At 47.9% G+C, this 21,149-nt stretch overlaps 1 protein-coding gene across 6 annotated transcripts in view; it reads left to right on the forward strand.

The window, feature by feature from the left end:
* The window catches only part of LOC120927972 (bromodomain and WD repeat-containing protein 1-like), a 209,478-nt gene that overhangs the window by 103,991 nt on the left and 84,338 nt on the right, over positions 1-21,149 (forward strand). For all 6 annotated transcript variants that reach the window (XM_040339002.1, XM_040339004.1, XM_040339001.1 and 3 more), the window contains exons 27-32: positions 137-219; positions 5,303-5,414; positions 5,503-5,564; positions 7,225-7,380; positions 7,498-7,618; positions 20,468-20,593. In XM_040339002.1, coding sequence (XP_040194936.1) covers positions 137-219; positions 5,303-5,414; positions 5,503-5,564; positions 7,225-7,380; positions 7,498-7,618; positions 20,468-20,593 — 660 coding nt within the window. The remainder of the gene's footprint in view (positions 1-136; positions 220-5,302; positions 5,415-5,502; positions 5,565-7,224; positions 7,381-7,497; positions 7,619-20,467; positions 20,594-21,149) is intronic.

The raw sequence follows: 21,149 nt of genomic DNA on the forward strand, positions 1-21,149 counted from the left end.
ATATTTCGCACACTGTTTGATTAAAATGTAGCTCCCCCCCCCCTCCTGCAGATTAGCCATATTTCCAGGTCAGCTGAAGCGTTGGGGGCTGTCTACTGAACATTAAGTGTTGATCATGTATTTTTTTTGTCTGTAGATATCATGACATGCCAGATGTAATTGACTTCCTTGTACTAAGACAGTTCTATGATCACGCTCGGAGTACAAACTGGCAGGCTGGTAAGTTTTTTTGTCTGGTTCGATAACTGAATCAAGCAGCTAGCTGTATTATCATGGTTGTTTTAATAGGGACATTCATATGTCAGCTATAAGTATTATTACTGTTTGTTTAATGGTGTTCCAAGCCAACTTGTATTATGCATTGCTGCTTAATTAACCAGCAAGCAATTGCATTCCTTGGGTATAAAGCGGGGAAAGGACCATCTGAAATCAAGAACGCAATTTTTTATAAAATTGTAAAAAGAACATCATATCGCCATTTTGTGTGGGTTTTCTTTTCTCCCCATCTATTGCCGTTTTTGGTAAGGTTTGTTTTTTGTTCCCAAAACCCCCCCCCCCCCCTCACCCTGTGGGTGATGGTAACTAGCAGCTATTTTCAGAGCCTATAGGTTTACTTTGTTTAAAGTGACACTAAAGGTTTCCTTTTTACTTTCTTTTTTTTTTATGCAAAGATCCACCTATTCTGGGGTCCCACGGGAGCTCCTACCTGCATTAGATAACCCCCTCTGGGAAGCTCTCTCCCTAGGGGGGGGGGTTACTTTACAGGCGCACTTCTGAGTCATACACTCAGCCCCGCCCCCGACGCGCTGGGTCATTGATTTGATTGACAGCAGCGGGAGCCAATGGCTGCACTGCTATCAATCATCCAATGAAGAGCTGACTAGAGCTCAGTGAAAGCAAACGCGGGTTCGCGCTAAAGGAGATTCGGGTCTCGGGTAACTAAAACGGGGGCTCATTGGGGCCGGTGACTGCAAGGTGTTTTTTCACCTTGTTGCATAGGATGCATTAAGGTCAAAAAACGCAAAGCTTTACAACCCCTTTAAAGCAAAGTTTAGTCACATTTTTGGGTTTTGGAATTTGTAGAGGTTTTTTTTTTTGTAATCTTTATTTACCACTTCAGCCCCGGAAGGTTTACCCCCCTTCATAACCAGGTAATTTTTTTTGCAAATTTGGCACTGTTACTGACAATTGCACGGTCTTGCGACACTGTACCCAAATAAAATGTCCCACAAATGGTTTTCTTTCGGTGTATTTGATCACCTCTGCTGTTTTTATTTTTTGCACTATGAACAAAAAAAGACAGACAATTTTATTTTTTTTAAATCAAATTTCTTTATCAATTTAGGCCAATATGTATTCTGCTACATATTTTTGGTAAATAAATCCCAATAAGCGTATATTGGTTTGCGCAAACGTTATAGCTTCTACAAACTATGGGATATTTTTTTCTAGTAATGGCGGCGATCGGGGAGTTTTAGCAGGACTGCAACTTTGCGGCGGACAAATCAGACACCTAACGGACACTTTTTGGGGACCAGCGACACTAATAACAGTGATCGGTGCTAAAAAAAAAATGCATGGTCACTGTACTAATGACACTGGCAGGGGTTAATGGGGTGATCAAAGGGTTAAATGTGCTCCTAGGGAGTGATTTCTAACTGGGGGGGGTGCTTTGACAAGGGGAAGATCGAGGTCTGGGTTTCTGCTTAGCCAGAACCACAAGATCTCCATCTTCCCCTCTCAAAGGACGGCCTGCCTTTCCTGAGAAAGATCGGCTGATCCGCCGTACCCGCTGATTGGCTCCTGCGCGCCCCCCAGGCCCAGTGCACGAAATCGGGTACAGGTACGTAATTTCGTGCAGGAGGGCTGCCCTGCCGCAGTATATCTGCTTGGGGTGGGCCAGAAGAGGTTAAGGATGGCTTGGTTAAAAAACAATCTTGGGGTTTTTCTGTATCCCCACTTCCGTAATCTTGCAGATGGAGTCACAGCATATGCATGCAATGCAAATGTTTACGCTTGGTGACATCTGTGTATGCACCCCCCAGTTATTATGAATATGGTGAGAGACCCAGTCCATATGACTGATTACCTGCACAGTGATTTGATTCCTTGCATGATCTATGGATTATTTCTGGTTTCCATTGTTTCCATCTGCCCCTTTTCACAGCAGGACAGAGGATCAGGCAAGAAATCTCCTCACCACATTTTTGTGGTTGATAGAAACATTGAAAAAGTGCATTAACAGTGAATTATAAAATTGTAGCATCAGTCAGTAGCTCTTGGTTCACAATAATGCATTACCTGTGAGCTATGAGGTGAGAAATGATACCGCTCTAAAAACTGCTGATCCCTTGGCTTTGCTTCCGTCCCACTAAACCATAAAGGTGCTGGCTATGTACAGGTGCATTGGAGAGAAGAAAATCCTGGAATGCCGCACTCCTTAAAACAATGTTTTTATTGTATAAATAAAATCCAAAAAACAACCAAAGCGATGCAGTCAAAATGAAGTCAACAACAGGAAATAGGTGGATGAGATGTTATACATCATGTGATGCTTACTCGTAGCTCATGAGCTACATGGACCGGTACTATTGAGATGGGAAAAATATATACTCTAAAAAAACAGTATTGTTTTAGTCCAGATTATATACAGTGCCTTGCGAAAGTATTCGGCCCCCTTAAACTTTGCGACCTTTTGCCACATTTTAGGCTTCAAACATAAAGATATAAAACTGTAATTTTTTTTGAAGAATCAACAACAAGTGGGACACAATCATGAAGTGAAACGAAATTTATTGGATATTTCAAACTTTTTTAACAAATAAACTGAAAAATTGGGCGTGCAAAATTATTCAGCCCCTTTACTTTCAGTGCAGCAAACTCTCTCCAGAAGTTCAGTGAGGATCTCTGAATGATCCGATGTTGACCTAAATGACTAATGATGATAAATAGAATCCACCTGTGTGTAATCAAATCTCCATATAAATGCACCTGCACTGTGATAGTCTCAGAGGTCCGTTTAAAGCGCAGAGAGCATCATGAAGAACAAGGAACACACCAGGCAGGTCCGAGATACTGTTGTGGAGAAGTTTAAAGCTGGATTTGGATACAAAAAGATTTCCCAAGCTTTAAACATCCCAAGGAGCACTGTGCAAGCGATAATATTGAAATGGAAGGAGTATCAGACCACTGCAAATCTACGAAGACCTGGCCGTCCCTCTAAACTTTCAGCTCATATAAGGAGAAGACTGATCAGAGATGCAGCCAAGAGGCCCATGATCACTCTGGATGAACTGCAGAGATCTACAGCTGAGGTGGGAGACTCTGTCCATAGGACAACAATCAGTCCCTGTATACTGCACAAATCTGGCCTTTATGGAAGAGTGGCAAGAAGAAAGACATTTCTTAAAGATATCTATGAAAAGTGTCGTTTAAAGTTTGCCACAAGCCACCTGGGAGACACACCAAACATGTGGAAGAAGGTGCTCTGGTCAGATGAAACCAAAATCGAACTTTTTGGCAACAATGCAAAACGTTATGTTTGGCGTAAAAGCAACACAGCTCATCACCCTGAACACACCATCCCCACTGTGAAACATGGTGGTGGCAGCATCATGGTTTGGGCCTGCTTTTCTTCAGCAGGGACAGGGAAGATGGTTAAAATTGATGGGAAGATGGATGGAGCCAAATACAGGTCCATTCTGGAAGAAAACCTGATGGAGTCTGCAAAAGACCTGAGACTGGGACGGAGATTTGTCTTCCAACAAGACAATGATCCAAAACATAAAGCAAAATCTACAATGGAATGGTTCACAAATAAACATATCCAGGTGTTAGAATGGCCAAGTCAAAGTCCAGACCTGAATCCGATCGAGAATCTGTGGAAAGAACTGAAAACTGCTGTTCACAAACACTCTCCATCCAACCTCACTGAGCTCGAGCGGTTTTGCAAGGAGGAATGGGCAAAAATTTCAGTCTCTCGATGTGCAAAACTGATAGACATACCCAAAGCGACTTACAGCTGTAATCGCAGCAAAAGGTGGCGCTACAAAGTATTAACTTAAGGGGGCTGAATAATTTTGCACGCCCAATTTTTCAGTTTATTTGTTAAAGTTTGAAATATCCAATACATTTCGTTCCACTTCATGATTGTGTCCCACTTGTTGATTCTTCAAAAAAAATTACAGTTTTATATCTTTGTTTGAAGCCTGAAATGTGGCAAAAGGTTGCAAAGTTCAAGGGGGCCGAATACTTTTGCAAGGCACTGTAAATACACTGATCAGCCAAAACATTATGACCACCCACCTAGAATTGAGTAGGTTCCCTTTTGCCACCAAAACAGCCCTGACCTATAGAGGCATGGACTCCACTAGACCTCTGAGGGTATGCTGTAGTAACTGGCACCAAGCCATCAGCAGCAGATCACTGTCTTCCCATAGTGTATCCTGTTGCCATCTCTTCCCCAGGTAAGCACACCTGGCCATCCATATGATGTTAAAAAAAAAAAAAACGTGATTCATCAGACTTGTCCACCTTCTTCTTTGCTCCAGTTCTGATGCTCTTGTGCCCAATGTAGGCACTTTTGTGTCTGGACACGGGGTCAGCATGGGAACCCTGACTGGTCTGCCACTACGCAGACTCTTGGGCAACAAACTGCAGTTTTCAAATCTTTCAGATCGGATTCAGCAACACCTTTTTTAGCACTTTAAACTACAGTAGCTCCTCTATTGGATTAGACTACATGGGCCAGCCTTTGCTCTGCATGTGCATCAATGAGCCTTGGTCACCCATGACCATGTCACTGATTTTCCTTCTTTGGACCACTTTGATAGGTCCGGACCACTGCAGACTGGGAAGTTATCACAAGAGCTGCATTTTGGAGTTGCTGTGACCCAGTGGTCTAGCTATTGCAATTTGACCCTTTTAGAGCTGCTGAGGTCCTTGCGCTTCCCCACACTTTATTCTGCTGTAAAGAGATCAACTTCAGGGACAACATGTCCAATATATCCCACCCGCTTTCCGATGTCTTTGTCACAATTTAATTAAGGTTATTCACTTTGTCAGTGGTCATAATGTTATGGCTGGCTGATCAGTGTATGTTCCAAACCACCATACACCCCCCCCCCTTTTAAGATGCAAGTGGCATGTTCACTTGAATCTTGAGAAAGGGATCCAGTAAGGTCCTGAAACTCTTATTCTTTAATGGAAGTTTGGAAGCCATTGTATGAAAATGATGATGGGTGGACTTTCCCAATTTTACTTCTTCTGTTTCTTTTTTTTTCTTCTTCTTCTTCTTCTTTAGGTGACAAGTTCCGTTCTATAATAGACGATGCTTGGTGGTTTGGAACAGTTTTGAGTCAAGAGCCGTGCCGGCCCGAATATCCAGATAGCCTTTTCCAATGTTATACTGTTAAGTAAGTTTGTCTTTCTCCTGTGTCCTTTCGTTATGATTTATTAAAATGTTAATCAAATATATGTTTTACATGCATTTCTTCTTAATAGGTGGGATAATACAGAAATTGAGAGGCTGAGCCCTTGGGATATGGACATCATTCCTGATAATAGTATGTCTTTCAAATGTTACTCTTCTGTCACATGAAACTTTCCAGTAAAATGTAAAAAAAATGCTTCTTAATCTTACAGTACTGGTCACAGGCTTCATAGCAGAAGCAGCCAGTCCAGTAGGCGCGCCACCCCCCATAATCTCTACGCGCCAGCCCCTTATCTCCATTTTTAAGCACAGGATTAGAGCCGGAGGCTCAGGGAGCAGACCAATGTGCATCCAGCCCGTCCACTTGTGACATTGGCGAATCAACATTCACTATTGTCTTCCTGCTTCTCCTCCCGGCCAATCAGGACAGGAAGCTGGTCCTAAGACCGTATTGGCCTGGAGGAGAAGCCAGGAAAGCCGCCAAAGACCTGAATGGGGTAAGTGCCCCCCAAAAAATGGAGCACCAGGGCACTGCTTCATAGATCCTTGGTTATAGGCTTGTACCTTCAGCTGACGAAACACTGGCAAAACTTTTGAGGACACGCCCCATGGGTGCCTCCTCTGTAACCCTACCCCACTCCATGAGTCAGTTTTTTGTTGGTGTCCTAAGGTGATGGGCCTCTTCTCCCTTACAAAGGAACCTCTTGGCTTAACTAATTCTATCTTTGAATTTCCTAAATATACGGTTTAATCTCCAGCTCCTCTGTCTTTACATGAGTCTGATCACAATATGCCCTACCTTAAAGAAGTGGACACAGAGGACCCAGGGACAGTGTTAGATGAGGCTGTGGAAGATTTTGCAACCTCAGACTTGTGGTGCACCAAAAAGAAAAATTCTGGATGCTCATGGCCAAAAACCGAAATGAACATTAAAAAAAAAAATTCCATCATCTCTCTATGGATAAGTTATCTAATTGTTACAGCTTACACTCTCAAGGTCAAATTTTCCTGTGCTTTTGTGGGCCAACTCCAACAGGCCAGTGTGCGTTTCCTGGGTGTTCTGGCACCAGGCCTCTGTAGCAGTCCATCTGGTTTTCTGTTAAAAACTCTACCAGTAGTCTTCTGCAGATGCATCTTTGAGTTGCAGGGTTCTTGTAGATGCACTCTGAAGTTGGGTCTGTTGACCCTTGTTGTGGTGGGACCTGTTGGCACACTTTGGTTTTGCCTAGTTGTTGCCTACCCCTCTCATTCATTACTTGGAGACATTACAGGGTCTAAGAATACTGTATGATTAACATAGGAGGAATTTTGACTGACCTGTAAATGCCATATATTTAAGTACAGGATTAAAAAGTAAACTATCTGTAAACCTTACCTAATGACATGACCTTTCATCATAAACTGCCAACTTTTTAGTTAAAAAAAAATTGTACTTGGTGTGTTTTCAGTTATTGAAATTTGTAGTCTCCACTGGAAACTTGTGTGACTGTGCAAAAAACAGTTGGGAGACTCGCCAGAGCAATGTTACTCTTTAACAGGAAGTGCCTGAACCAAGGGGTAGCTGCATAGTATTTTTTACTGCTGAATACAGTTCATCTTTAGGACTTACTGTTTTTTGGGTGCATGAAGTGTAATCTAAATCCCTGGTTAATGTAAGTTGATAACTTAAACCTGCAGTTGCCAGAGACTCTTGTCTACACAGTTACCATAACCGTGCATGAGGGAATTTATGGATTTGCTCGTCCGTTTACGTTTGATATATAGTGCATTTCATTATTTTTATATATTTTTAGTGATTACACCAGAAGAGCCAGGAGCCAGTGTCTCAATAACAATTGAAGAGATGGATGCTATGCTCTATCGCCCCCAGGAGGGAGAATGGGGGGAAAGTGACCAACACACACAGTGTGAAAGAATTATTTGTGGCATCGATCAACTTTTTAGTATGGGTTAGTAATTCGGTGAATGTAAAGCTAAATGCCTAATTCCCTCGATTTGTTATATTATCATTTTTAGATATTACCTTTTAATAGCCTTATTTGCTCAAATGGTTAATTTTTTGACAGATATCGCTACATTTTTTGCTGCACCTGTGGATTTAAATGTCTATCCGCAATATTGCATGGTGGTGTCGTACCCTACAGACCTCAGCACTATACGTATGAGACTTGTCAACCGTTTTTACAGGTGAGATGCATGCACACATGACCCATTTTATCTTGCATGAACTTGATATTAACCCCTTGGCACCAGCCACATGCAAATATGCGGCCTCTTGGCACCTGGTCCTTGGTGCAGAGAGGCTGAAAATTTGTGTGAATTTGCACAATAAACCTTAATGTAATGATATGAAGATGCCCTGTGTTGTACTCCAAGAAAAGTATTTTACTGGTAAACCAAAATTCCAAATTCCCCACTCACACACTGGAGATGGGCTTTATATCTCTTGCTATGAAGATTGCTAAACAAGATGTGCAAAACATTGCAATTTCGGCACCAGTGAGGGAGCATCGGGGGGCTGGGCAAAACATGTTGGGAGCATGGCTTGGATGAATTGAGCCGGGCCTGCTTTTATCTGCTAACCACATGGGTCGTGCGAGCAGTGGCGGATGCTCATTAGGGGAGCGGCCCTCGTAATCCATGCGCCCGGCCCCTAATATCCATTTAGGGCATTGGACGCATGTATTCCAATTTGGAATACAAAAAAAAAAAAATTTTAAGCATGGGATTAGAGCTGGTTGCACCTGCACCCTGAGCCCACCCTGTGTGACATTAGCAAATTATTATTAGCTAATATCTTCCTGATTCTCCTCCCAGCCAATCAGGAAGTGGTTCTGACACCCCATTCGCCAGGACACGGAGGGTGGAAAGCCACCGCTGCAGCCATGACATTCTTGGGCTAAGTGCAGGGCTGCCAGGTGGTCTGGCGGGCCATAGGTTGAGCCGGGGAGGTGAGGGGTGTGTGTGTGGTGGCGGCCCGAGCGACGGGGACGGAGAATGTCTGCCTGCCCCCCCACAGACGGCACACCAGCGGCCAGGCTATCTCTTCCTTCTTCTACAACTCCCTTTAGTTCTACTTTAAATCTAACCAATTGTATCAAATGATCATTCCTTATGCATGAGTTTGCTTGAAATTATCAAATTTATGATTGTTGGCGAACTTTTGTAAAAAGTGTTTCTCTTCCGTTCATAGACGGACACAGCCTTCTTTGACATTAGGGTTATGCTTCTTCCTACCAGGAGAGTTTAGGCAGAATTTAACAGCACTTAAAGTGTTAAAACCTTTCCTTCGTGCCGCTCCTCCCAGGCATAACCCACACCCTGCTCTAGGAGCCTCAGTCTTTTTCTGCCTAACGACAGGAGAGGAGTCAGGCGCTTCTGGAGTCCCTGTACTCTGGAGTTTTTTTCTTGCGATTTTTCTCGCTTTTATTATTTTGTTCCTGCATTTTTGTATTCTGTGATTCTTCTATCAACAGCCGACTGGGTGACAGGTTGGGTCCTCGACCCTTGTAGTCCCCCCATGTTCGACCATCGAGCGTGTGCCGGCCCTTAGCTCAGCTTTGGGACGTCCACGACAGGCCCCATTGCTCCAGGGGCGGCCGGGGAACTTCGGTTCTAAGGCACACATATGACCGGTCTCTATGGCTGTGTCACAGTGTGTCTGGCCGACAGCCATGCCGTTTACGGACGTTGGTTCTGTCTGGGATACCTCCAGCCGGGTAGTCGCAGGACGGGTAAGTAGTGGCCTCTTACTCAGGTAAGTGGTCTGGCTGGAATGTTCCCAGGGGAGGTCGACCGAGGGTCCGGCCTGCTTTCCTCTCTCCCCTTCCTCTCCCTCCTTCCCCTGACTGGGTAGTGGGTGTGAAGGGGGGCCTCTTGGGTTTTCTTTATCGTACATCACGGGACACAGAGCGGCATTCATTACTATATGGGTTATATGGAGTACCTTCAGGTGTAGACACTGGCAATCTCAAACAGGAAATGCCCCTCCCTATATAACCCCCTCCCATAGGAGGAGTACCTCAGTTTTTACGCCAGTGTCTTAGGTGTTAGTCATGGTTTAGCTTGCCTCCGCATCCTTGGGATTAGGTGAGCTACCGGTTCTGTCCAAAAAAGCCTCAGCGCTAAAGTGGTCAGTAACCGGACCCCAAACCCTTGGGGTATAGCCCATAATGCTTTTCTTTTTAGAGAGCTGGACCCTGGGCCCAGAACTTAGAAACCTTTGGGTGCCTAATGTTTTCTGTTGCCAGGGTGCTATATGGGCCCAGGACAGTGGATCCTTCATAGGAACCCAGGGCCTGAAGGTCTAGACATCCCCACGGAGATGGGGGAAGATTGGGCCTCTTGCTTGGCAAAGTCCTGCGGCATGGAGCAGGTAAGTGAGGGGAAAACTTGCGGAACTTGGTTCTTAGCAGGTTTTTTCTGGGGGGTCACAGGGGACATGCCTAAAGTTATGCACTGCATCTGGCAAACTAGTCACATATCATAAAGATAGGATGGCTCTCTATGTATTATTCCCCATAAGATGTGACCTCCCTTGTAGTGTTGGAAAAGCATTGAGTGGGGCCTGTGTTATATAAAAATATATGTGTGTGTCAGAGAGCTGTGCTTACCTGCAAGCCTCCAGGCGATGCTCCATTCAGTCTTCCTCCTCAAGGCCTGCAAAGCAGGCAAAACGCTGACCTCCTCATGGTTCCAGGCTGCAGGCTGCAGTTTGCTGGAACAGAGAGGTCCCTTCCTCCCAAACCCCCCCCCCCCCGTCGGGAGGGGCATTTCCTGTTTGAGATTGCTGGGGGGGAAGGGCGGGTCAGTGGCTTAAAGGAAGGGGCGGCCCTTCCTTGTTTGTTCCATTCAATACTTTGGAACTGAGGAGAAAGACCAGAGCGGCAGCACGGGGGCGCCGAGGACACACAGTGGCCAGAAAGGATATTGCAGTCTTCAGAGGACTGTTTTTCAAGCCTAGAAATAGGCTGTTTCTTTCCATTTTATTATTTTTACTTTGCAATACTACTCAGGGGGACAGAATGTTTTTTCTTTCCTGGATTTGAAAAAAAAAAAAAAAAAGTCATCTAGGGGAGAGGAAGCATTTTTTATCCCCCAAACAGGTGTTTGGGCAATTAACTTTTATAGTTCCAAATACCAATAGGTAGCAGGTGTACCTCGGTATTGTACCATGGCATCCGGGTCAGAGGGTACAAGAGGTGGGGATTCCCCCAGAGAGTCTGAGGTCTCGGACAAAGCTATGCCGCTGCTTTCCCCACAGGGAGCCTTGGGGCCATCGGGATCTGGGGCTGGAGCTGACGCGGGTCAGTCCAACCCTAAGATGGTCACGGAGGAGGTATTACTCACCTCTTTAAAAGAGATGCAGAAAAGCATGGGTAGCCGCAGCTATGCGGGGCAGTAAGCGGAATAGATCTCCGTCGCCCGAGCGCGGACCCTCAGAAGAGGAGGTCCTTTCCTCAGGGGAATTGGACGACCTCTTGGACAAGGACCAAGTAGGTTCAGGGATCGAAGATCCGGATACAGAGGAGTCTGGGGCAGTTCAACTTGCCAGTACCAGATCTCCAGGTATCGACAGTTTCAGCTTTGGGCTCACTGAGGGCGCCTCAAAGCAATGCTGTGTTTCCGATCCATCCTCTATTAGAGGGAATTTTGTTCCAAGATTGGAACAAGCCAGATAAGATCTTCTTACCACCTAAAAGGTTCTCTGTCCTATATCCTATGGAAGAAATATTTTCCAAAAGATGGGCTACTCCTGCAGTGGACGCAGCCATCTCATGTGTTAACAGATCGTTAACATGCCCTGTAGAAAACATACAGGTGTTCAAGGGTCCAGTTGATAAGCGCTTGGAAGCACTACTTAAGAACTCCTTCACTACTGCAGGGGCAGTAGTACAGCCAGCTGTGGCTGCGATTGGGGTCGCTCAAGCATTATCGGATCAATTTAAGCAGATGCTTAAACTTATTCCGGCCCAGCAGGCAGAAAAATTTTCGGATGTCCCTAAGGCCATATGTTTTACGGTAGACGCAATCAAGGATTCTATCCAGCAAGCGTCACGTTTATCGTTATCCCTTATCCATATGAGAAGACTCTTATGGTTAAAAAGCTGGGAGGCTGAGCCCCCATGCAAGAAGCTCCTGGTAGGGTTCCCCTTCCATGGAGGACGACTCTTCGGAGAAGACCTAGATAAATACATTCAGACCATTTCAAACGGCAAGAGTACTCTCTTGCCAACTAAGAAGAAGGTTCAGGGACCTGCGTTTAAACGACAGTATTCCCCTGGGCAGGGGCCCTCTAATGCCAAGCAGTATCGACGGCCTCCTGCAAAAGCAAACTTCGGCTTCAACAGCAAATCACAAGGACAGGCTGTTAGAGGCAAAAGGCAGTGGTTTCGCAAACCAGCAAAACCAGCCCCCAAGCCAACCTTATGAAGGGGCGCCCCCACCCACGAAGGTGGGGGGAAGGCTGCGACTCTTTTCAGAGATTTGGGAAGCCAGCATTCCCGACGAGTGGGTACGGTCTTCCGTGGCCACAGGCTACAAATTAGATTTCCTAAGGTTTCCTCCTCCTCATTTCCAGAAGTCGAGGATTCCAAACGATCCGGAAAAGGGAGCCGCATTAAGATCGGCATTAGATCATCTACTTTCCCAGGAAGTAATAGTAGAGGTACCAGTCCTGGAAAAACAGGGGCTGGGTTTCTACTCCAACCTATTCATCATCCCAAAATCCAAGGGAGATGTCAGGCCAATTTTGGACCTAAAGATGGTAAATGCATATCTAAAGATCCGCTCATTTCGGATGGAATCCGTGCGGTCAGCAGCTGCCACACTCCAGAAGGACGACTTCATGGCGTCCATAGACATAAAGGATGCCTACCTTCATGTTCCAATTTATCAGCCACATCAAAGATATCTACGCTTCATGGTGGCTTCGCGTCACTTCCAATTCGTGGCGCTTCCCTTCGGGTTGGCTACGGCCCCCCGGGTGTTCACGAAGGTCCTAGCTCCGATCCTAGCCAAGCTAAGGATCCAAGGGGTCACGATCCTAGCATACCTGGACGACCTCCTAGTCATAGACCACTCGTCTCCCGGCTTGGAGCGAGCAGTGGCCCTCACGGTCCAATACCTCGAGAGGTTCGGCTGGGTCCTAAATCGAGAAAAGTCAGCTTTCCAGCCCACAAGGCAGTTGGAATATCTCGGCATGAGATTAGACACAGAACAACAAGGAGTGTTCCTACCTCTGAGGAAGGTAAAAGCCATCAAGGAATTAATCCTACTGGTTCTAAGCAAGAAAGAACCGACTATTCGCCTATGTATGAGGTTACTAGGCAAGATGGTGGCCACATTCGAGGCGGTACCATACGCCCAGAGCCACACTCGCATCCTACAGGCAGCCATCCTGTCAGCATGGAGCAGAAGGCCACAGGCCTTGGATATCCCGTTGCCGCTCTCATCAAGAGTCCGACAAAGTCTGTGTTGGTGGTTAGACCCTCAGAATCTACTGAAGGGGAAGTCTTTCAGCCCAGTGGCTTGGAAGATAGTGACCACAGACGCCAGCCTGACGGGCTGGGGAGCAATTTTGGATGGTTGCACTCGCCAAGGTACTTGGGCAAAGCCAGAGAAGCAGTTGCCCATCAACATCTTGGAGCTCAGAGCTGCTCGACTAGCCCTCAGGGCTTGGACGTCAAAATTGCAGGGGTTCCCGGTGAGAATTCAATCAGACAATGCCACGGCCGTGGCATACATAAATCACCAAGGGGGAACCAGCAGTCAAGCCGCTCAGAGAGAGGTGAGCTTGATTCTCCTATAGGCAGAGGCTCATGTGCCCTGCATATCGGCAATATTCATTCCAGGAGTGGACAACTTTCAGGCGGACTTCTTAAGCCGCCAGACTCTATGGCCGGGGGAATGGTCTCTGCATCCACAAGTCTTTCAAGCACTCTGCCAAAGATGGGGAGTGCCGGACGTGGATATCATGGCATCGAGACTCAACAAGAAACTAGACAGGTTCATATCCCGCTCAAGGGATCCGATGGCCTGCGGAACCGATGCGTTGGTTTGCCCTTGGCATCAGTTCAAACTTCTTTATGCGTTTTCCCCGCTCCAGTTACTACCCCGCCTGCTGCGCAGGATCCGGGTGGAGCACATACCAGTCATCCTGGTAGCTCCAGCATGGCCCAGAAGGGCATGGTACTCACTAATCTTAAGGATGGTAGTGGGAGACCCGTGGACTCTTCCTCTACGGCCAGACCTGCTATCGCAAGGTCCGATCCTCCACCCTGCCTTACGGCATCTAAATTTGACGGCCGGAAGCTGAATCCCTGATTCTCAGGGGTAGAGGTCTGTCTCAGAAAGTAATCTCTACCCTAATCAGAGCCAGGAAACCGGTCTCTAGGGTGATTTATTACAGGGTCTGGAAGGCCTATGTAGGCTGGTGTGAGTCCAAGCGATGGCTTTCTCGCAAATTTACCATCGATAGAGTATTACGTTTTCTCCAGCTAGGAGTGGATAAAGGATTGGCATTAAGCACAATCAAAGGACAGATTTCTGCTCTGTCAGTGTGGTTTCAGCGGCCGCTGGCCACCCACTCGCTGGTTAAGACCTTCCTTCAAGGGGTCTTACGTATTAGACTTCCAGTTAAATCCCCGCTTTGTCCGTGGGATTTAAATGTTGTTCTGTCAAGTTTACAGAAACAACCGTTTGAGCCGTTGGCTGATATTCCTTTGGTTCTACTGACAAGGAAGTTAGTATTTTTGGTTGCCATAGTTTCCGCAAGAAGAGTTTCGGAGCTGGCAGCCTTATCCTGTAAGGAACCATATCTTGTTTTTTATAAGGACAGGGTCGTTCTCCGCCCTCATCCTTCCTTCCTACCGAAGGTCATATCCAGTTTTCATTTGAACCAGGATTTGGTATTACCATCCTTCTTCCCTAAACCTACTTCCAGAAAGGAAGGGTTGCTGCATACCTTGGATATTGTCAGGGCCATGAAGGCCTATCTTAAAGCTACAAAGAAGATCCGGAAAACAGATGTGCTGTTCATTCTACCGGATGGGCCCAAGAAGGGGCAGGCAGCTGCAAAGTCCACCATTTCTAGGTGGATTAAGCAATTAATCACTCAGGCCTACGGCTTGAAAGGGTTGCCTCCTCCAGTATCATTAAAGGCTCATTCTACTAGAGCCATGGGCGCATCCTGGGCAGCACACCACCAGATCTCTATGGCTCAAGTTTGCAAGGCGGCAACCTGGTCTTCTGTCCACACGTTTACAAAATTCTACAAGTTGGACGTAAGAAGGAATACTGATACTGCCTTCAAGCAGGCAGTGCTGCAGGCTGCAGTTTGAGACCCTCGGATTCCGGGGGCTCCTCTTGTTTGAGTTAAATTTAAAAATTTAAGATTATTTTTCTCAACTAAGTTGGATTTATTATGATTTGAGTATATCTCTAAATTAAATCCTTTTGTCTTGGAGATGTTCTCCCTCCCCTCATTGTAAGCATTGCTTTGGGACATCCCATATAGTAATGAATGCCGCTCTGTGTCCCGTGATGTACGATAAAGAAAAAGAGATTTTTAATACAGCTTACCTGTAAAATCTTTTTCTTGGAGTACATCACGGGACACAGAGCTCCCACCCCTCTTTTTTGAGGACCATTTTGGGAGGCATACTGCTTGCTACAAAACTGAGGTACTCCTCCTATGGGAGGGGGTTATATAGGGAGGGGCATTTCCTGTTTGAGATTGCCAGTGTCTACACCTGAAGGTACTCCATATAACCCATATAGTAATGAATGCCGCTCTGTGTCCCGTGATGTACTCCAAGAAAAAGATTTTACAGGTAAGCTGTATTAAAAATCTCTTTTTCTTTATTACCACCGTGGCCCGTGTGTTGTTGGGGGACTGTGTTGTTACTCTGGGGGGTGCTGCTGTGTTATATGAGGTGATTTTTACCTCAGACGGCGGCCATCTTGGAAATCTCTTGGTCTCTTGTGACAGTTTTAGTGCTGTGAAACGCTGTGATTCTTCCCTGAGGTGACAGACACAGCACAGCCTCTGGTCTCTTGTGACAGTTTTAGTGCTGTGAAACGCTGTGATTCTTCCCTGAGGAGACACACATCACAGCCAGCACATCAGAGCACACCTCAGGTTTTCAGCTCTCTCTGCAGCTGGGTGGGGGAGTGAGTACCAGGGGCCCCCATACTCTGCAATAGCAGCATGGAGATGACCAGTGTTTTTTTTTTGTCCTGCCTTGCAGGGTGGGTGACTCAACGCTGACACTATGGAACCTGAGCCAGGTCTCCCTCTCCAGCTATGCCTGAGTTAACCCTTAACACCCCTTCCCCTGCCACATCTGTTATGTTGGCTGTCCTGGGTTTCTTGCCAGGTTTGAAGCAGCTAGTGCCCGGATGGGGGGTAAAAGGCATCTGGGGATGTCTCTGACACAGAATCGCTGTTTTTCTGGTTCTGTTATGTCAGAGGCTGCGGGCTTAACCCACATGGATAGTGAGGATGACTCTGCTGCAGAGTCAGTTGCTGGCAAGAATTTGTTGGAGCTCTTGTTTCTGCGGTGCGTGAGACTCTACAAATTGATGATGTGGCGGAGACACCACCGTGTCAGTACCTTTTTGGGGTTCCGCAGACAGCCACGCACCGCTGAAGTGTTTCCTTGTGTTCCTTATTTGGACAATATGTTATACAAGGAATGGGATGCACCGCAAAAAACTTTGCAACCCGTTACCCCCATGAGAGGGACTTGGGAAAAAAAAAAAGTAGGTCTCTCCTCCGCCAGTGGACCCCCCTGTGTCCAGACTGAGCAAGGCCACCACGTTGCCTGTGGAAGGGGCTCCTGCATTTCAGGATCCCGCTGATAGGAGAGTGGAGGCCGTGGCCCGCTCCCTATTCACGGTGGTGGGTTCGGCGGTGAGGCCGGCTCTGGCCGGGGCCCTGGTCAGGCCCCGACTGAAAGGGCGAATCTCCTGCTGCAGGAGCTGGAAGAGGGGACGCTTCCGAGTCCTCTAGGGACCTGGCTGAATAATTGGTTCAGGGTCAGAAATTTCTCTGCGAGGCGGCCATGGATACGATCCGGGGCTTCCGTCTATGCAGTGGTTCTGCGCCGCCTTGTGTGGCTGAAGAGCTGGTCTGCGGACTAGTCCTCTAAGGAGGCCTTGGTGATGGCCTTTAAGGGTGAACGGTCCTTTTGGGACTTCCCTGAATGGCATCATTGAGGATGCCATGGGTGGTAAGCGCATGCTGTTCCCACAGTCTGGGAAGGGCTAGGGACCTTGCCCTGTGCAAGGACCCTCCTTGACTACCTCCGAGCGTTTTTTCGCCCGCCCTGTGCGGTGGGGGTAGGTCTACATGGTGCTTAAATCCCCGCCGCGGGGTAGCAGCGCATTTGATACCGCATGCCTAACAAGTCTGCGGACATACCTGCTTCCGCCTGAAGGTCTGCTCCCGCCCGTGTCTCGGGTGGGAGACTGGCTTCGCACATTCGTGGCTCAGTGGAGGTCTCTCCTCTCCGACCATTGGGGTTGCGAAGTGGTTTCCTTGGGGTACAAGATTGAGTTTCTCTCTGGTCTGCCAAACAGGTTTTTTCCCTCCGGCCCCTGGCCTTCGCCGGTTGGCTCTGTCAGGGGCTGTCCAGGATCTTCTGGTCAGGGGAGTGATTGTGCCAGTTTCCTCATTGGAACGGTCTCAAGGGTTTTACTCCATTCTGTTTGTGTCCCCACGGAGGATGGGGCCCGGTCAATCCTGGGCCTCAAGTCCCTCGTTTGTTTTGTCAAGGTGCAATCTTTTAGGTGGTGTCGATTTGCTTGGTAATAGCGGCACTCCATCAGGGGGATTTTCTGGCATCCTTGGATGTCATGAACGTGTACCTGCATGTTCGCATATCCTCAAAGCACCAGAGATTCTGTGTTTTGCGGTCGGGGGGGACCATTTTCAATTGGTGTCCTTCCCGTTCGGTGGGTTTTCGCCAAGGTGCTTGTTCCGATACTGGCCCGGCTGTGACAGCGGGGGTTGTTATCATGGGATGTCTGGACGACATTCTCCTACGAGCTTCTTCGAGCTCTGCATTGGTGGAGCCGTGTCTATCACGTGTCAGGCTCTCCCAGAGTCCGGCTGGTTTCTGGATTGTCCTGAAATCAGGGTTGATTCCGTCTCAGGGACTGAAATGCCTGGGACTAGTCCTGGGTTCCGCCGGGGCGGGAGTGTTTTTCTCCTAACGGAAAAACTTCAGACTCTGCTATCTGCTGTGCAGCAGTTGCCGACCCAGAAGCGGTCATCTCTGCGATTCTGCAGGAAGGTTCTGGGTCCGTTGGTGGCCTCTTTCGAGGCAGTTCAGTATGTCCAATTCCACGCCAGGATACTACGGAGGGAATTGCTGTCACGATGGAACTAGCTTCCGTCATCTCTGGATTACCAGATTCAATTGAGTCATCTGCTCATGTCTCCCCTGGTGTGGTGCCTGGCGTTTCCGGTGCTTCGGGCCGGAAATTCGTTTTTCTGCAGGCCACTGGACAGTGGTCACGACGGTTGCCAGCCTCTCCGGTTGGGGAGGGGCGCTTGGGGCACCCAGTTAGCCCAGGGGCACTGGACTCAGGTGGAGTCCTGCCTACTGATCAACGTTCTGGAGCTCCGAGCAATCGAGCCTTGCCTTGCCAGGTGGTCCCTGGATCCACAGGGCCGACAGGTCAGGATCCTGTCCAATGACGCCACAGCCGTGGCGTAGGTTGATCATCAGGGAGGCACACGGAGTTCTGTTGCAGCGACGGGGGTCGCGCACATCCTTTCGGTGGGCCGAAGGGTCAGTTACGGCTCTATCGGCCGGGTACATTCCGGGAGTACGGAACTGGCTAGCCGACCTCCTAAGTCGCACTACACTGGGCCAAGGAGAGTGGTCTCTCCACCCGCAGGTGTTTCGGGGGCTGTGCCGAAAGTGGGGCGTGGACCTTCTAGCGTCCCGTCTCTATCGGTAGGTGCCACGGTTCGTGGCCAGGTTTAAGGACCCGTGGGCGGACGCGTCAGGCGCGTTGGTGGCTCCTTGGGGTCACTATCGCCCAATTTACACCTTCCCTCCTCGTAAGCTTCTTCCTCGCCTGCTGCGCAGAGTGGAAGCTGTAGGGATTCTATCAATCCTGATTGCCCCAGATTGGCCGCGTCGTTCCTGGTACGCGGACCTGGTGCGTCTGGTTGCAGACGCCCCCTAGTGTCTTCCCCTGGGAGTTGATATTCTGTTACAGGGTCCGATCTTCCACCCTGTCTCACAGCCACCGGCTTTAGCGGCGTGGCTGTTGAGAGCCAGGGGCTGAAGGACCGAGGCCTATTGGGCTCGGTGCTCTCTACCGTGCTGCGTGCACGGAAGTCTACCTCACGTAGCATTTCATATCAAACATGGAAGGCCTACATCTCTGTTTATGAGGAGATGAAATGGCACCCTCGTACATACGTGGTGTACAGGGTTCTGCTGTCTTTACTGCAGGGAGTGGTTCGGGCTCTCGCCTTAAGTACGGTTAGGAGCCAGATTTCTGCTTTGGCTGTTTTTACTTGCAGCGACCCTTGGCGTCGCACTCCTGGGTGCCTACGTTGGGTCAGGGGGTCTGGCAGGTGGCCCCTCTGGTGCGCCCTCCATTAACCCCCATGGGACTTGAATTTAGTTCTTTCTTCGGGATGCTCCCTTTGAGGACATTCGGGAGTTTTTTTTTTTTTTTTTTTGTCACAAAAGGTGATTTTATTTCTGGTAGCGATTACCTCGATCAGACGTGTGTCTGTCTGATCTGGCGGCCTTGTCTTGCAAGGCTCCCTACTTGGTCATCCGTAAGGATGAGGTGGTACTGCGGCCGCAGCCGTTTTTTCTCCCTAAGGTCGTTTCGGCTTTTCACATTGATGGGGACATTGTTCTTCCATCCTTATATCCTCGGCCGAAATGCCAGGAGGAGGCCACTTTGCATCCTCTGGATGTGGTTCGGGCCCTACGAGTGTACTTGTATGTTACGGTTCCGTTCCGGAAGTCGGATTCACTGTTCGTGTCGGTGGCTGGCCCTACAAGAGGGCCTGGCAGTCTCGTCGGCCTCCGTTCCTAGGTGGTTCCGATGGATTGTGCTTCAGGCCTATGCCCTGAAGGGGCGTGCGCCCCCCTTTCGGGTTATGGCGCATTCGACCAGGGCGATCGGGGCCTCTTGGGCTTTCCGACATCATGCCTCTGTGTTGCAGGTGTGTAAGGCAGCGACCTGGTCGTCAGTCCACACTTTTTCAAAGTTTTACAAGGTGGATGTGAGTGCATCTTCTGATGCCACCTTAGGCCGCAGGGTGTTACAGGTGGCAATTTAAGGTTGGGGTTCCTCCGTTGAGTAACTCCGGTTTTGTTTGGGGTGAAGCTTAGTTTGCTGTGTTGTTTTCCCACCCCTCAAATTTTTTGACACTGCTTGGGGACGTCCTTACAGTCAAAGGCTGTGCTGTGTCCGTCCATGAACGGAAGAGAAAATAGGATTTTTGTACTCACCGTAAAATCCATTTCTCTAAGTTCATGGACGGACACAGCACCCACCCCTCTGTTTGTACTGCTTGTTACGAACTGAGGCTGCTAGAGCAGGGTGTGGGTTATACCCGGGGAACCACGCCCCCTGGAAGGAGCTGCACTGAAGAAAAGTTGCTGTATTTCTGCCTAATTCTCCTGGAAGGAAGCGGATATAACCCTACAGTCAAAGGCTGCTGTGTCCGTCCATGAACTTAGAGAAATGGATTTTACGGTGAGTACAAAAATTCTATTTTTTCTTCAACTATTGGTGCCACCGGCTATAGCTTCCTGTGTTTCCTGCTGGCAGAATACAATTTTGCTGTGGGAGGGATTTCCCCATCAACACTGATTAGGGAAATCCAGCAATGTCCTTCCTACCAACTGTGGTGGAAGGAAACAAAACTGCATAATCTATGTCTTGCCTCAGACCACCCCCCCCCCCCCCCAATGTAAAACCTGACGTCTTGTATGATGAGATCAAAACTTTAGGATGATTGTTTCTAATTTTAATCTGTCTTTCTCGTAGGAGGTTGTCTGCACTAATCTGGGAAGTGAGATATATTGAGCACAATGCCAGAACCTTCAATGAACCTGACAGCAACATTGTTAAATTGGCCAAGAAAATATCGGACCTACTACAAAAATTCATCATGTAAGGATTGCCTGTTGTATGGGATAATTCCTTTCCTCAGTAAACAATGACCTGATATCTTTCCCATCTGTGGAAAATCCCAACTTAGTTGGCACGCAAACAAGAGCCCTCATTGGAATATTTCTCCTCTATTCATGTTCTGTTGGCGACTCAAAATTTTGGATTTACCCCTCACTTTAATTTCCCATGGCATTGGTGATCAGAACAATTGGTCTCCTTTCACACCTAGGCGATTTGAATTGCGGGCAAAATCGTGAGATGCATTTGCGCTGCCATTATGTAGGGATCTCGCGCAAACAAATATCGCGAGGCACGTCACCCAAAAGAAGTTCCAGAGCTTCTTTTGGGTGGCATGTGTCTCGTGAAATCGCAGCAAAATCACTCCCCATTTGTGGTGCCATTAAGAAATAATAGCATCGCAAACCCATCCCACGTTTTTCAGTTATTGTGGAATCGCGGGCATAATCGTGGCGATTCTGCCCTTGTTTTAAATTGCTTAGGTGTGAATGGAGCCTTAAAGCAGAGTATTTTGCTTTGAGTTGCAGCTTATTGTTAG

Source organism: Rana temporaria, chromosome 2, assembly GCF_905171775.1.
Source record: "Rana temporaria chromosome 2, aRanTem1.1, whole genome shotgun sequence".
Lineage (NCBI taxonomy): Eukaryota > Metazoa > Chordata > Amphibia > Anura > Ranidae > Rana > Rana temporaria.